The 14,824-nt window shown below is 40.6% G+C and overlaps 1 protein-coding gene across 1 annotated transcript in view; it reads left to right on the forward strand.

The window, feature by feature from the left end:
• The first annotated feature begins 1,823 nt into the window (after positions 1–1,823).
• LOC117519084 (flocculation protein FLO11-like) overlaps positions 1,824–14,824 on the forward strand; it is a 30,650-nt gene continuing 17,649 nt past the window's right edge. Inside the window, exons 1-2 of the mRNA XM_034180386.1 lie at positions 1,824–2,111; positions 11,585–11,797. Of these exons, the coding sequence (XP_034036277.1) occupies positions 2,045–2,111; positions 11,585–11,797 (280 nt within the window). The 5' untranslated portion in view covers positions 1,824–2,044. The remainder of the gene's footprint in view (positions 2,112–11,584; positions 11,798–14,824) is intronic.

Raw genomic sequence — 14,824 nt, forward strand, 5'->3', positions numbered from 1 at the left:
GGGCGTCTCCTATCCTCAAGCCTGCCCACACATCACCCAACGTGTAATTGACTGTAGTCCCAAACTCATTGTTGTCTGTATTCCGTTGTGCACAATTTACAACATTAAATTGTTACTGTTTGGCTTATCCATTGCCCGTTCCTGTTAAACGCCCCCGTGTTGTAGGTCCGTGTTCCTACACTTTCACAACACTTCCGGTTTCAATGCGGGAGGGAAAAAAGGTGATATTTTTTCACCTGCTGCAGGAAAGTTCGCACCCCGCGGAGGGGCTGTAATCTAAAGCGGTTCTGTTTGGCTCATCACACCCAGGGAACTATGTCAAACTACATCATCTTACAGCCAACAAGCAGCATTTTGTTCAAAAAAACTGTTTCATCGTTGTTAACAGGCTTCCCGTTCAAAAATGCTTATGAAGTTTGTCTGTTTTCATCATTGCTGTGTTTTCACGTAATTAAAGACGGTGCCATAAATGTGTCAAACCTACACCAAATAGAGCCTTAAAAAGTGGTGTAAAAAAAACGTAGTTTAGATGCACAAAAACATGTCAATATACACGATCACAGTTGGCGAATAAGATAAGACATTATATTTATCGCCCAACGTTTGTGCATGTAACACTCAATGTATGACTTATCTGTGCAACAGTTGTGCATGTAACGCTCAATGTATGACTTATCGCCAACGGTTGTGCATGTAACGCTCAATGTATGACTGATCTGCCCAACGGTTGTGCATGTAACGCTCAATGTATGACTAACTGCCAACGGTTGTGCATGTAACGCTCAATGTATGACTAATCTGCCACACGGTTGTGCATGTACGCTCAATGTTGACTAATCTGCCCAACGGTTTGTGCATGTAACGCTCAATGTATGACTATCTGCCCAACGGTTTGTGCATGTAATGCTCAATGTATGACTAATCTGCCCAACGGTTGTGCATGTAACGCTCAATGTATGACTAATCTGCCCAACGGTTGTGCATGTAACGCTCAATGTATGACTTATCTGCCCAACGGTTGTGCATGTAACGCTCAATGTATGACTAATCTGCCCAACGGTTGTGCATGTAACGCTCAATGTATGACTTATCTGCCCAACGGTTGGTAAGGTAGGACATTATATTTATCTGCCCAATGGTTGGGTGTATAGCCTTTTCCTTTTCTTTTATTGTTGTTTATGTACCAATAACATCAGATCAAATTCCTTGTATGTGAGAACTTACTTGGCAATAAATTATATTCTGATTCTAAGTATACCAACTTCCTGCGCCACTACAATTCACCTCATTTACACAGTGCCAAATCACAATGTAAGTTGCTCCAAGGCACTTCACAAGATGTAAACTCACCCACCCCCTGAGCCTGTACACTGGCAACAGCAGCAATTAAATTGAAACTCCCTCAGGGTTTCTTTTTGATTACAGGAAGAAACCTTATACGTTCATTCTGAACACATATTATTACAACAGGTACTTTATAGGTGTTACATACACAGTTTTTTTTATTATTTATAAAATTAATTTAATCATTCTGCCAAAACTGTTAAAGTTTGTGTGACTGGTCACGCCCCCCTCCCCGCCCTCCTTAAACGGAGGACTAGTAGACTACGCCCCTGCAGTATGACAAAAAGCCACATGATTCAGAAAATATATGTAACTGCTGGTGATTTGGGCGCTGTGGCGTGTTGTTCTGATGCTGTGTTTAGTATTTGTGTGTAATCACTTTGGCGTGTTTGTTTGCCCGCAGTTTGGTGCGTAATTATAAGCGCGCAAACACGTTGGCTGCACAGAGAACACGTGGCACGGCTTAGAGAGAGAGAGAGACAGAGAGAGAGAGAGAGAGAGACAGAGAGAGAGAGAGCGCACACCGGGGCGCACGCACGACGCCTCCGGTCTTCTGGAGCTACGCACGCAGCGGCGGAGCAGCGTCTGTTTGTCTTCCTGGGATTTTACTCAGCGCGCTCGGTTGAAGTGTGGCTGTGAGCACGGATTGGAGACATTTTGCGTCTGTGTGTGTGCAGAGACAGGAATCAGGATCACCGAGATGATGGAGACCAAAGTGTGGATGATCCTTTGTGCGCTGCTGCTCGCCGGCCGCGCGCCCGCACAGGGTAGGTACAGCCGTCCGCGCGCGTCCACTCCTTTATGACATTTCAGTTCGAACGCAAAGTTTTGGCTCTTTACTAATCTTTCCTTCAGGTTGTAACAGCGTGTCCACATTATGCCTCCCAAACTTTCACCGACTTAACCTCCCGTGGAAGCCCCCCCACCCCTCCAAAAAATTTAAAATAATTAAAAATCTGCCTCATTTCCTTTAGTTGTCATAATCTTGTGTAACTTTAAGTCTTTTAGTCATAACAACGAGGACTGTCGGGAAACATTTAGTTTCGTTTTTAAAACCTTTAACAGGGAAATCCAACATGCGCTGTTGTTTGAGAAGCTTTGGACACTCTGTCACACACACACACACACACACACACACACACACACACACACACACACACACACACACACACACACACACACACACACACACACACACACACACACACACATGGTGTAAGTTAAATGAAAATACCGTTCCATATTTTTAAATTGATTTTAATATAACACTAAAGTGATACTCTGTGTTTTATAAATTCTGTCGTATCCATCCTCTGACCTTTTAAAGCCAACAGATGTACTGTAATTTGTGCTTTATATTTTTTGTTCAGTTAAATAATGTCACTTTGAGATTAAAGGTATTTTTTTAATAAATTACCATAAATTGTTTGGTTTTGATGTGATGTTATAATTAATCAGGTATGTAATTTGCTGAGTGCTAAGTAAACATTTGCGTAGTGTCTGTTTTAATTGAGTTTTTATTGGTCACCCATTGTATAGTATGTACTTTACTTTGAGATGATGGGCACTGAACTGAGAGCTTTTCTTTAAAGATTAACTGAGATCAGAGGTGGTCATGACCTTTGACCACTCTCACCTAATTCATGATCTCAAATCATACTATTTTATCAGTTGCTAAACTGATGAAATAATATAATTCAAAGCATCTGTTTCCTTGGAGTCTCCCACGTACCAGACCTTTATTTGCATGTGTCACACCTTACACATCATCTCTGACATCACCTTTGTCTCAGTTTTTCACTTCCTTTTTTCCACTTCCTTCTTTTTCCATCACATAAAATCAATATCAGGCTGTGCATGTTGCACCTCAGCCTTCAGAACTATCCTCCCACACTTAAATGCAACAACCAAATGCAGTAATGCATATGCAGTATCACAAATAGCCATCACATATATCCCAAATTACTGTCATTAGCAAATGTTTGATGAGTACTGCGGCTCATTTAGGACACAGGGCTGCGTGTATGAAGTCAGTAGATGAGCGAGTGAGAGAGAAAGAAAAGAGAAAATGTTTTTCAGTATGGTCAGGGAGCTGAAGCGCACACGTTAACACAAACAAACAAGAGAAAACTCGCAACTGCCACATTTATTCATACAACCACCAAGCTTGCAAAAATGCCATAAATACAAATAACAGAATTAAACATATTCCAGCCAAACTGTGGGCTATTTTGTGTGTGTGTGTGTGTGTGTGTGGGCACACCTGAAAAACCAGCACTAGCTGGGTTTCCGTGATAGATTTGTGCAAAAGTTTAGCAATATTTACAAATGACAGCGTTTCCATTAACTGATGGAACGTGACTGCTGGGTTCTGTGTTCTTGCAATAACTGTGTTTGCATGAGGCTGCTGCGAGAGCTGTATAGCCAATACACATGGCAATGGCAAGGTCAGTGCTAAATATCCCGCTAAATACTGTGTTTTTGTTGTTTTTAAAATCTAATATTGCCGTAATGTTGTCTGTGATATTTTTAACAAGCTCTCCATTTCTCACTCCATCCATATGAAGTGCTTTGTGTATTTTAGAATTTTGCTGGACACTTTAGGGCAGCGCGGTGGATTAGTGGTTAGCGCTGTTGCCTCACAGCAAGAAGGTCATGGGATTGATTCCCACCTGGGGCCTTTCTGTGTGGTCTTTGCATGTTCTTCCTGTGTTTGATGGGTTCCCTCAGGGTGCTCTGGCTTCCTCCCACATCCAAAGACATGCATGTTATTGGGTGAATTGGAAACTTTAAATTGACTGTAGGTGTGAATGTGTTTGTCTGTCAATTTGTGACTTTGCTATAGACTGGAGTCTTGTCCAGGGTGTACCCCGCCTCATGCCCTATGACTGCTGGGATGGGCTCCAGCCCCCCCGTGACGCTTAATTAGAGTAGATGGTTGAAGATGAGTCAGTGGGAGTAAAGTCGACATTATGTATTAGCCTATTCCAGTATGCTATCATTTTTTTTAATGAACTTTATTCTACAAATAAAGCCACAGATGCATTTCAAATTATTTCATTTATAGAGCACAAAATCACAACAAAGTTACATCAAGGTGCTTCACACAAGTAACACCTAACCTTACCAACCCCTAGAGCAAACACACAGGTGACAGTGGTAAGCAAAAGCTCCCTCTGATGATTTGAGGAAGAAACCTCAAGCAGACCAGAGTCAAAGGGGTGACCCTCTGCTTGGGCCATGCTACTAACACAATTTACAAAACAAATATACACTCACTCACTCACTAGAACTCCAAATCGGATTGTTGAAGAACAGGACAATCCACAACATTGTCCCCATTTGTTTTAACAGCAGAGGGAATCAGTTAAAATTCTGAAGGCCTCATGGGAGAAACCACGAGTCAAAAGATGAGCTGAAATCTAAGTGGGTGGCATGAAATGCAAGAAGATGCTAACCAGCTTCCAGTAAACATCTGAAATACACTAAAAGGTCGAAGGAAGTAGTTCATTAAAAGGGGAAACATTTTGAAAGGTTTGTGTCATCCGCACGAAACACTACGACAGAGGGTCGCCCCTTTGAGTCTGGTCTGCTTGAGGTTTCTTCCTCAATATACTCAGAGGGACATTTTTCCTGACCACTGTCGCCTGTATGCTTGCTCTAGTGATTGGTGGGGTTGGACCTTGCCTGTGTGAAGCACCTTGAGGCAGCTTTGTTGTGATTTGGTGCTATATAAATGAAAATAATTGAATTGAATTGAACTACGACGCTGTGTGCAAACAGTGGCTATACACCAGTTTTTACATGGTCACGAAACAGAAGGCATGACGAAGTGCACAGCTGCTCAAAGAGAAATGCTCAGTTTGTTCTGTTAGAGTGGTGAAAAGAGCCGCAGCTACTTCCCCGGGTGCACACCCTTCACGAGATCATGAGTAAGACCTTGTAATATCTGGAGAAAAGACTTTGGAAACAGTGTTTCTCTTCATAAATCCGCTGTGTGCACACACATATATGAAAACAGACATAAGTGTACAGCATGTGAGCTACAGACAGGGAACAAGGTCAGTATTATACACGGAGGCACCGCTACCCGTTTGTGTTTTTCAATCAAGCTCGACCTTAAACATGTCAGCGTGTGTGTGTGTGTGTGTATGTGTGTGTGTGTATGTGAGCTGATGAGCTGTGTGAGTGATTGTGGGCTTAATGAAAGACATCACGACAGCGTGTTAGTGAACAGTAATGACATTATGTTACATCAGGGCTCTGGTTTTCGTCAAAGGGAAGCAGGTAGAAGAATACAGAAAGGCTCGTGTCATCGTGCTGCCCAGATCAAGGCCAACAGAAGGCAAATAAAGGGTTTCAAATCATATTGCTTCAGAAAAAAAAAATAAAAATAAATAAATAAATAAAATTTAAATATATATATATAGATAAATTTCTTAGGTCATTTACATCATTGCCATTTTTGACTATGGTAAAACTGTTTGGAAAAATGTTAGTAATAGTTATTAGCTTAATAGTTACAAAATTATTAAGTGGGACCTGGCGGGACCCGATCCCTATGTAGCCCTCGAGCGCACACCAGCCCAGCAGCCATCACGGAATGAATTAGAATGAATTCGTGCTGCCGTGACAAAAATGAGGCGCTTTTTCGTCACAATATCACAAACCAATAGATTAATGTATATTTTGTGCTGCTGAATCATGACTTGCAGTGAGAGTGGGTTGCACACACCTGTCTACATATAAGGTCCCACAGTTGACAGTGCATGTCAGAGCACAAACCAAGCATGAAGGCAAAGGAATTGTCTGTAGACCTCGGAGACAGGATTGTCTTGAGGCACAAATCTGGGGAAGGGAACAAAAACATTTCTACTGCTTTGAAGGTCCCAATGGCCACAGTGGCCTCCATCATGTGTAAATGGAAGAAGTTTGAATCACCAAGACTCTTCCTAGAGCTGGATACCTGTCTAAACTGAGCGATCGGAGGAGAATGGCCTTAGTCAAGGAGGTGACCAAGAACCTGATGGTTACTTGGTCAGAGCTCCAGCAATCCTCTGTGGAGAGAGGAGAACCTTCCAGAAGAACAACCATCTCTGCGGCAATCCACCAGTCAGGCCTGTGTGGTAGAGTGATCAGACGGCAGCCAATCTATAGGTGTTAACCTGACTCCAGACAGGGCAAAGGGGGTGCAGGTTTCTTTGTAACCACCAACTCCACCAGGGGATTTCATTGATGAACTCATCCTGTCAGCTGTTAATCAGTGAAATAACTATCACTATCAAATATATATATATAGGGTGTCCCAAAAAATATACAACATTTAAAACACTCGGTTTGACCCTTAAATGCTACAAACTTAATCACTTATGTTTCTTTATTACTTGCAGAGACCCTGAAGTTTATGTTGATGCCAAGCAAGACTCAGGAAAATGCCAAGATTAACCATACTACAGCGAACAAAAATCATTGAGTTTTGGCACCAGACCAAGAGTGTCAAAAAGGTGCAGCGACTTTATACTAGACTGACAAAATGCAGGGCCAATATTGACATTGGTATGAAAAACTTCAACCTTTCAGCTTTCTATCCAGCCATAAATTTATTTCCTAGACATATGCTTCTGGGGAAAACCTGGTCTTGTTAGGAGAGACGGCATCCATCCCACTTTGGATGGAGCAGCTCTCATTTCTAGAAATCTGGCCAATTTTCTTAAATCCTCCAAACCGTGACTATCCAGGGTTGGGACCAGGAAGCAGAGTTGTAGTCTTACACACCTCTCTGCAGCTTCTCTCCCCCTGCCATCCCCTCATTACCCCATCCCCGTAGAGACGGTGCCTGCTCCCAGACTACCAATAACCAGCAAAAATCTATTTAAGCATAAAAATTCAAAAAGAAAAAATAATATAGCACCTTCAACTGCACCACAGACTAAAACAGTTAAATGTGGTCTATTAAACATTAGGTCTCTGTCTTCTAAGTCCCTGTTGGTAAATGATATAATAATTGATCAACATATTGATTTATTCTGCCTTACAGAAACCTGGTTACAGCAGGATGAATATGTTAGTTTAAATGAGTCAACACCCCCGAGTCACAATAACTGTCAGAATGCTCGTAGCACGGGCCGGGGCGGAGGATTAGCAGCAATCTTCCATTCCAGCTTATTAATTAATCAAAAACCCAGACAGAGCTTTAATTCATTTGAAAGCTTGACTCTTAGTCTTGTCCATCCAAATTGGAAGTCCCCAAAACCAGTTTTATTTGTTATTATCTATCGTCCACCTGGTCGTTACTGTGAGTTTCTCTGTGAATTTTCAGACCTTTTGTCTGACTTAGTGCTTAGCTCAGATAAGATAATTATAGTAGGCGATTTTAACATCCACACAGATGCTGAGAATGACAGCCTCAACACTGCATTTAATCTATTATTAGACTCTATTGGCTTTGCTCAAAAAGTAAATGAGTCCACCCACCACTTTAATCATATCTTAGATCTTGTTCTGACTTATGGTATGGAAATAGAAGACTTAACAGTATTCCCTGAAAACTCCCTTCTGTCTGATCATTTCTTAATAACATTTACATTTACTCTGATGGACTACCCAGCAGTGGGGAATAAGTTTCATTACACTAGAAGGCTTTCAGAAAGCGCTGTAACTAGGTTTAAGGATATGATTCCTTCTTTATGTTCTCTAATGCCATATACCAACACAGTGCAGAGTAGCTACCTAAACTCTGTAAGTGAGATAGAGTATCTCGTCAGTAGTTTTACATCCTCATTGAAGACAACTTTGGATGCTGTAGCTCCTCTGAAAAAGAGAGCTTTAAATCAGAAGTGCCTGACTCCGTGGTATAACTCACAAACTCGTAGCTTAAAGCAGATAACCCGTAAGTTGGAGAGGAAATGGCGTCTCACTAATTTAGAAGATCTTCACTTAGCCTGGAAAAAGAGTATGTTGCTCTATAAAAAAGCCCTCCGTAAAGCTAGGACATCTTTCTACTCATCACTAATTGAAGAAAATAAGAACAACCCCAGGTTTCTTTTCAGCACTGTAGCCAGGCTGACAAAGAGTCAGAGCTCTATTGAGCTGAGTATTCCATTAACTTTAACTAGTAATGACTTCATGACTTTCTTTGCTAACAAAATTTTAACTATTAGAGAAAAAATTACTCATAACCATCCCAAAGACGTATCGTTATCTTTGGCTGCTTTCAGTGATGCCGGTATTTGGTTAGACTCTTTCTCTCCGATTGTTCTGTCTGAGTTATTTTCATTAGTTACTTCATCCAAACCATCAACATGTTTATTAGACCCCATTCCTACCAGGCTGCTCAAGGAAGCCCTACCATTATTTAATGCTTCGATCTTAAATATGATCCATCTATCTTTGTTAGTTGGCTATGTACCACAGGCTTTTAAGGTGGTAGTAATTAAACCATTACTTAAAAAGCCATCACTTGACCCAGCTATCTTAGCTAATTATAGGCCAATCTCCAACCTTCCTTTTCTCTCAAAAATTCTTGAAAGGGTAGTTGTAAAACAGCTAACTGATCATCTGCAGAGGAATGGTCTATTTGAAGAGTTTCAGTCAGGTTTTAGAATTCATCATAGTACAGAAACAGCATTAGTGAAGGTTACAAATGATCTTCTTATGGCCTCGGATAGTGGACTCATCTCTGTGCTTGTTCTGTTAGAACTCAGTGCTGCTTTTGATACTGTTGACCATAAAATTTTATTACAGAGATTAGAGCATGCCATAGGTATTAAAGGCACTGCGTTGCGGTGGTTTGAATCATATTTGTCTAATAGATTACAATTTGTTCATGTAAATGGGGAATCTTCTTCACAGACTAAAGTTAATTATGGAGTTCCACAAGGTTCTGTGCTAGGACCAATTTTATTCACTTTATACATGCTTCCCTTAGGCAGTATTATTAGACGGTATTGCTTAAATTTTCATTGTTACGCAGATGATACCCAGCTTTATCTATCCATGAAGCCAGAGGACACACACCAATTAGCTAAACTGCAGGATTGTCTTACAGACATAAAGACATGGATGACCTCTAATTTCCTGCTTTTAAACTCAGATAAAACTGAAGTTATTGTACTTGGCCCCACAAATCTTGGAAACATGGTGTCTAACCAGATCCTTACTCTGGATGGCATTACCCTGAGCTCTAGTAATACTGTGAGAAATCTTGGAGTCATTTTTGATCAGGATATGTCATTCAAAGCGCATATTAAACAAATATGTAGGACTGCTTTTTTGCATTTACGCAATATCTCTAAAATCAGAAAGGTCTTGTCTCAGAGTGATGCTGAAAAACTAATTCATGCATTTATTTCCTCTAGGCTGGACTATTGTAATTCATTATTATCAGGTTGTCCTAAAAGTTCACTAAAAAGCCTTCAGTTAATTCAAAATGCTGCAGCTAGAGTACTGACGGGGACTAGAAGGAGAGAGCATATCTCACCCATATTGGCCTCTCTTCATTGGCTTCCTGTTAATTCTACAATATAATTTAAAATTCTTCTTCTTACTTATAAGGTTTTGAATAATCAGGTCCCATCTTATCTTAGGGACCTCGTAGTACCATATCACCCCAATAGAGCGCTTCGCTCTCAGACTGCAGGCTTACTTGTAGTTCCTAGGGTTTGTAAGAGTAGAATGGGAGGCAGAGCCTTCAGCTTTCAGGCTCTTCTCCTGTGGAACCAGCTCCCAATTCAGATCAGGGAGACAGACACCCTCTCTACTTTTAAGATTAGGCTTAAAACTTTCCTTTTTGCTAAAGCTTATAGTTAGGGCTGGATCAGGTGACCCTGAACCATCCCTTAGTTATGCTGCTATAGACGTAGACTGCTGGGGGGTTCCCATGATGCACTGTTTCTTTCTCTTTTTGCTCTGTATGCACCACTCTGCATTTAATCATTAGTGATCGATCTCTGCTCCCCTCCACAGCATGTCTTTTTCCTGGTTCTCTCCCTCAGCCCCAACCAGTCGCAGCAGAGGACTGCCCCTCCCTGAGCCTGGTTCTGCTGGAGGTTTCTTCCTGTTAAAGGGGAGTTTTTCCTTCCCACTGTGGCCAAGTGCTTGCTCACAGGGGGTCGTTTTGACCGTTGGGGTTTTACATAATTATTGTATGGCCTTGCCTTACAGTATAAAGCGCCTTGGGGCAACTGTTTGTTGTGATTTGGTGCTATATAAAAAAATTGATTGATTGATATGCTTTGACTATTTTCTTTGCTGATAAAATGTTGCAATGTTAAGGACATTTAGGGAATGACTGTTGTGTCTGATGATTTGCAGACGTTCATGCTGGATTTTACGGTTGCAAATTGAGTTTTACGTAAAACGGCTATTTACGACCGTAAAATCCAGCATGAATGTCCGCAAATCATCAGACGCAACAGGGTTATTCCCATTCTAATTCAGTTCCTTCATTTGTACGGTTAATTTTTCTGTAAGTAATTCGATCAGTGAATCGTTGTGAAAGGGTGTGTTCAGCTCGTCAAAGCTTACCATCGCAACAGCGTCTTCATGCCAAACTGGAAATTCTGTGAACAAACACACAGATTTCTCCATCTCATCAGCTGCATTCAGTTAAATCCACGGTAAATCCATCAATCAATCCAGTTACATCCATTAAATCCACGCATTTCGGCATCGTTGTCGCTGCACTAGTTTCTCTCACTCTCAGGTAACAGTGCCATTATTGACGCCTGCGCAGCAACGCGGTCAGGGGGCGGAGTAACACATCAAATGTGAAACGGATGTAATATTTTGCCACCATCCACGCGATATTTTATGGTCTGACATCTCACACACTTAACCAATCAGATTTGCAGAAAAAATGTAGCTAATTGGATTACAATAGGTAACAATTGAGGTTTGTGTTGTTTGTTTGTAAACTGTTTGAATGGACAGTCTCTGTTCAGAGGGCCTGACTTCCTAAGTAACTGTGTTACACTTGGAAATGTGCACTTGAGCAAGACTCTTATGCCCTGTTGGCTTCAGTGAAGCTCCTCACTGATCAGCACATTAATACTACGGCTGTACAGGAAACACAGCTCCATTTTCCGAATGTATCTGCACCTCCAGGCTGCAAAAATGTTTGCATGCCACATTACTCCTCCTAATGATAAAATAATCAACACCTGTTGGCTGATTTTTGTTTGCACTGAATAATGGTGTTGACTTGAAACATGTTATCACTATCTGATTTGGCACCCACCAGATGAGGGCCCTCCGGGTGCTTCACCCCCTTTAAAGGATGCTCCTGGGTCGGACCTGGCTGGTGTTAATGACACTCGGCCTGCTGCATCTGCTCCTGGTTCAAGCGTGAACAGTGCTGCCCTGAATGACTCCGACACAAACACAGTTTCCAACAACAGCAGCAGTACAACGACTGAAACCATCTCTGTGACGACTCAGTCAAGGGAAGACAAGGGTAAATACATGACTCCTCACATGACAAAGAGTACAGCAACAAAACAAACAAAAACAGTTCATGACAGTCACACTGTGTTGTTTAAAATGGTATTTTTCTTAAAGGGGAAAATTTTCCTTAGTTTTTCCATAGTGAGGTCACTTTTTCACCTAGAACTGACAAGAAATGACTCTGAAGCAGACTGTGTGATTTGTACACTGATATGTCACCCCCCCCCCCCCCCCACCGGCACCTGACAAATAAAAACTAAACCCAGAAAACTGTTCTTACAATGTATAGCTAAAGTATAAAATAGAACCATTTTTGTAATATTTAATGTGTTACAATGCAAGCGTGAATATTGGCAGCACTTTTTTGAAGCTTATATTGATGTTCATAAAGCATTTGATTCTGTCGAATTGGCTGTTCTCTGGGGCATCTTGAGAATTTGCTGGATCCCCAAGAAGTTGCTGGACATCATTGTCAACTTATACGCAGGTCCTGTGAGTGTTGTACAGATGGGAGGTCTCTTACATTTCACCAGTGAATTATGGCGTTCCTCAGGGATGTGTTCTAGCTCCTATATTGTTCAGCCCTTGCACAGAGTGGGTGTTGGTTTACCTTTTGTTAAAGAGGAAAGATTTACGAATCTTAATTTTTGCGGATGATGTAGTATGTGTACCCTGAATGCTGCAACACATGGTAGCAGTGCATGTTCTCAAACCTGAGCTGACCTGAACTGACAGTTTAATAAATAATCACTCTGAAATGTGAAAGATGAGTATGTTTTAAGATATTAAACCAAGGTAATTTAGTTTGAGACACAAAATCTAACTGTATTTTGTAATGATATGGTTTTTTTATGCTAGTTTCAAATAGTCTTTTCAAGTATTTTTTGCTTTACAAACTCACACTGTTTTTGTGCAGGAAACTGAATGCACTTCAGATTTCAGAATATTCTGGATGTGGTTGTAAATGCAGATTAGCAGTTAGTTTAGTGAGCTGTGGGGAGTCAAGATGTTGAGACATAACAGAGAAAAGGAAGTTGGCGTGGTGCTCATTGTGTCTTTGACGTGTTGAAGCAGTTGAGAAACGTTCCATAGGAAGCACCAGCAGCAGGTGGCTTCCACTGAACGGTCTATTTTTATAGAGGATTTTTATCTACATGTCCACAACTAGACCACAGAGTGAGGTGAGTAGATTAAAGTGTTGACAGTCAAACCACAGACACAAAACACAGAATGCTTCGAGAAAACTACACAAGTCCATTAAATTCAAGTAATTCTTGTTAAAAAAACAAACATTGCATGGGTGTTGAAATACTGAACATAAGCATGCACAAATACATGGGCGCGCATTTGCACAATGTGCTTGCAGCCACAAAGGCAGACAGAGCTCAGGTTTCAAAGTGGTGCAGACTTAAAAGGTTTTTTTTTTTTTTTACGGCGTGCCCATTTAATGTTGGCGTGCGCCTTAAGGTACAGCCGCAACAGTAACTTGTTTTTCTTAACAAGTAAACTTTCAAATACTTTTTTAATTCGTCTTTGAATTAAGAACAAAAAGCAAAACAAGCAAGAGCAATCTGAGATTTCTGACATCCACCAAGTGTTGACGAGGACTCAAAATAAAAGATATGTGATTCACATCGTGACCCCAACTTTACCTGGATCTGGATTCATTGCATACTGATCCAAGATGGTCCAACTGATCAAGATGTTGCAGTCTGATATTTAATTCACAAGCTGAAACAAACATCGTGATGTTGTATCTTTCTGCTGCAGAACCTAAATATTGATCCAGATCACTCCCAACATCCACCACAAACAGGGTCTTATTAAATTTACAATAGCCACATGTGATTAAAATTTTGTCAAGATCCATCAAGCAGATGAGATAAACCTTGAAATGGTGAAAATTTAAGATATGATCCAAAATCGAGATCTTAATCCTGATCCACTCCAAAATGTAATGGAGTCTTCTATGGCCTATTAACTATCTGGTGAAAATTTCATCTAAATCTGTGCAGTAGTGAAATCCTAAACCAGAAACCAGATTCGGATCACCCCCAAAATTCAGTGCTCTCAGTCAATCGAAAATGTAAAAAAAATATATATATATCCAAAAACCTGAAACCTGGATGTTTAACAAAGAAAAAGACAGTTTTGGATTTCAGGGACTATATATATAAGCAGTGATGTCGGTAATGCCTTACTCTAATCTGACCGCTTTTTTCAGTAACAATCTTTTCAAATCAGTAATCAGATTAAAGTTACTTCTCCAAGTCATTGCATGTTACTATTATTTTTGCATTGTGGGTCAATCGCAGCATTGAACTTGGCCCGTGGGCAGGGGGAGGTCGGGGTTCGACTGAACTGCCCACTTTGCCCACTTTCATCGAGCTGCAAGTTTTGCATCTACAGTTTTCTGCAGCAGTTCCGGGTTGAAAAAACAGCCATCATCTCTAAAAGCGCGGTGACAACAGCACACCTGCACTGAGCTTTACAAAGATATTTTAAGGATTTTTTCCCCCTTTATTTAAAACTCTGAGCTGCTCTGTGTCCTCGCTAAAAACAGCTGATCCGCAACGCGTTAACAACTAACACTTTTGTTCCACCCAAATGCACTTAAACTCTCTTTCTGAGAACATGACGTAAAAAAACGCTGATAAAACTTTACCTGTCAATCTGGTCGTGTTTTCTGTGTAAATAAACGTTATCCATTCTTTGTGCTCAAACACCAAAGCAGGAGTGAATCCAGACGGAAAGGGGGCGCTAGATTAAAGGTGTACTTTTGAAGCCTTTTTTACTACTACTATTTAAAATAATCATAATTACAACAACTAAAATGTGTAAAGAGAATTTAAATGTTAGAAAAATGTTAGAAAGAATTTAATAGTTACATTTATAAACAGAAATTGCAAGTTTTACTGTTACAGTGCTTTCAACAGTTAAATATGAGGTCAAGAAAGATTAATAAAATTATTTTATTTTTTTATAAAACAAGTATTTATGTTCATTTAAGTCAAGAAAGATGGACTATAAAGTGAGT

The sequence above is a fragment of the Thalassophryne amazonica genome, chromosome 10 (genome assembly GCF_902500255.1).
Source record: "Thalassophryne amazonica chromosome 10, fThaAma1.1, whole genome shotgun sequence".
Taxonomy (NCBI): domain Eukaryota; kingdom Metazoa; phylum Chordata; class Actinopteri; order Batrachoidiformes; family Batrachoididae; genus Thalassophryne; species Thalassophryne amazonica.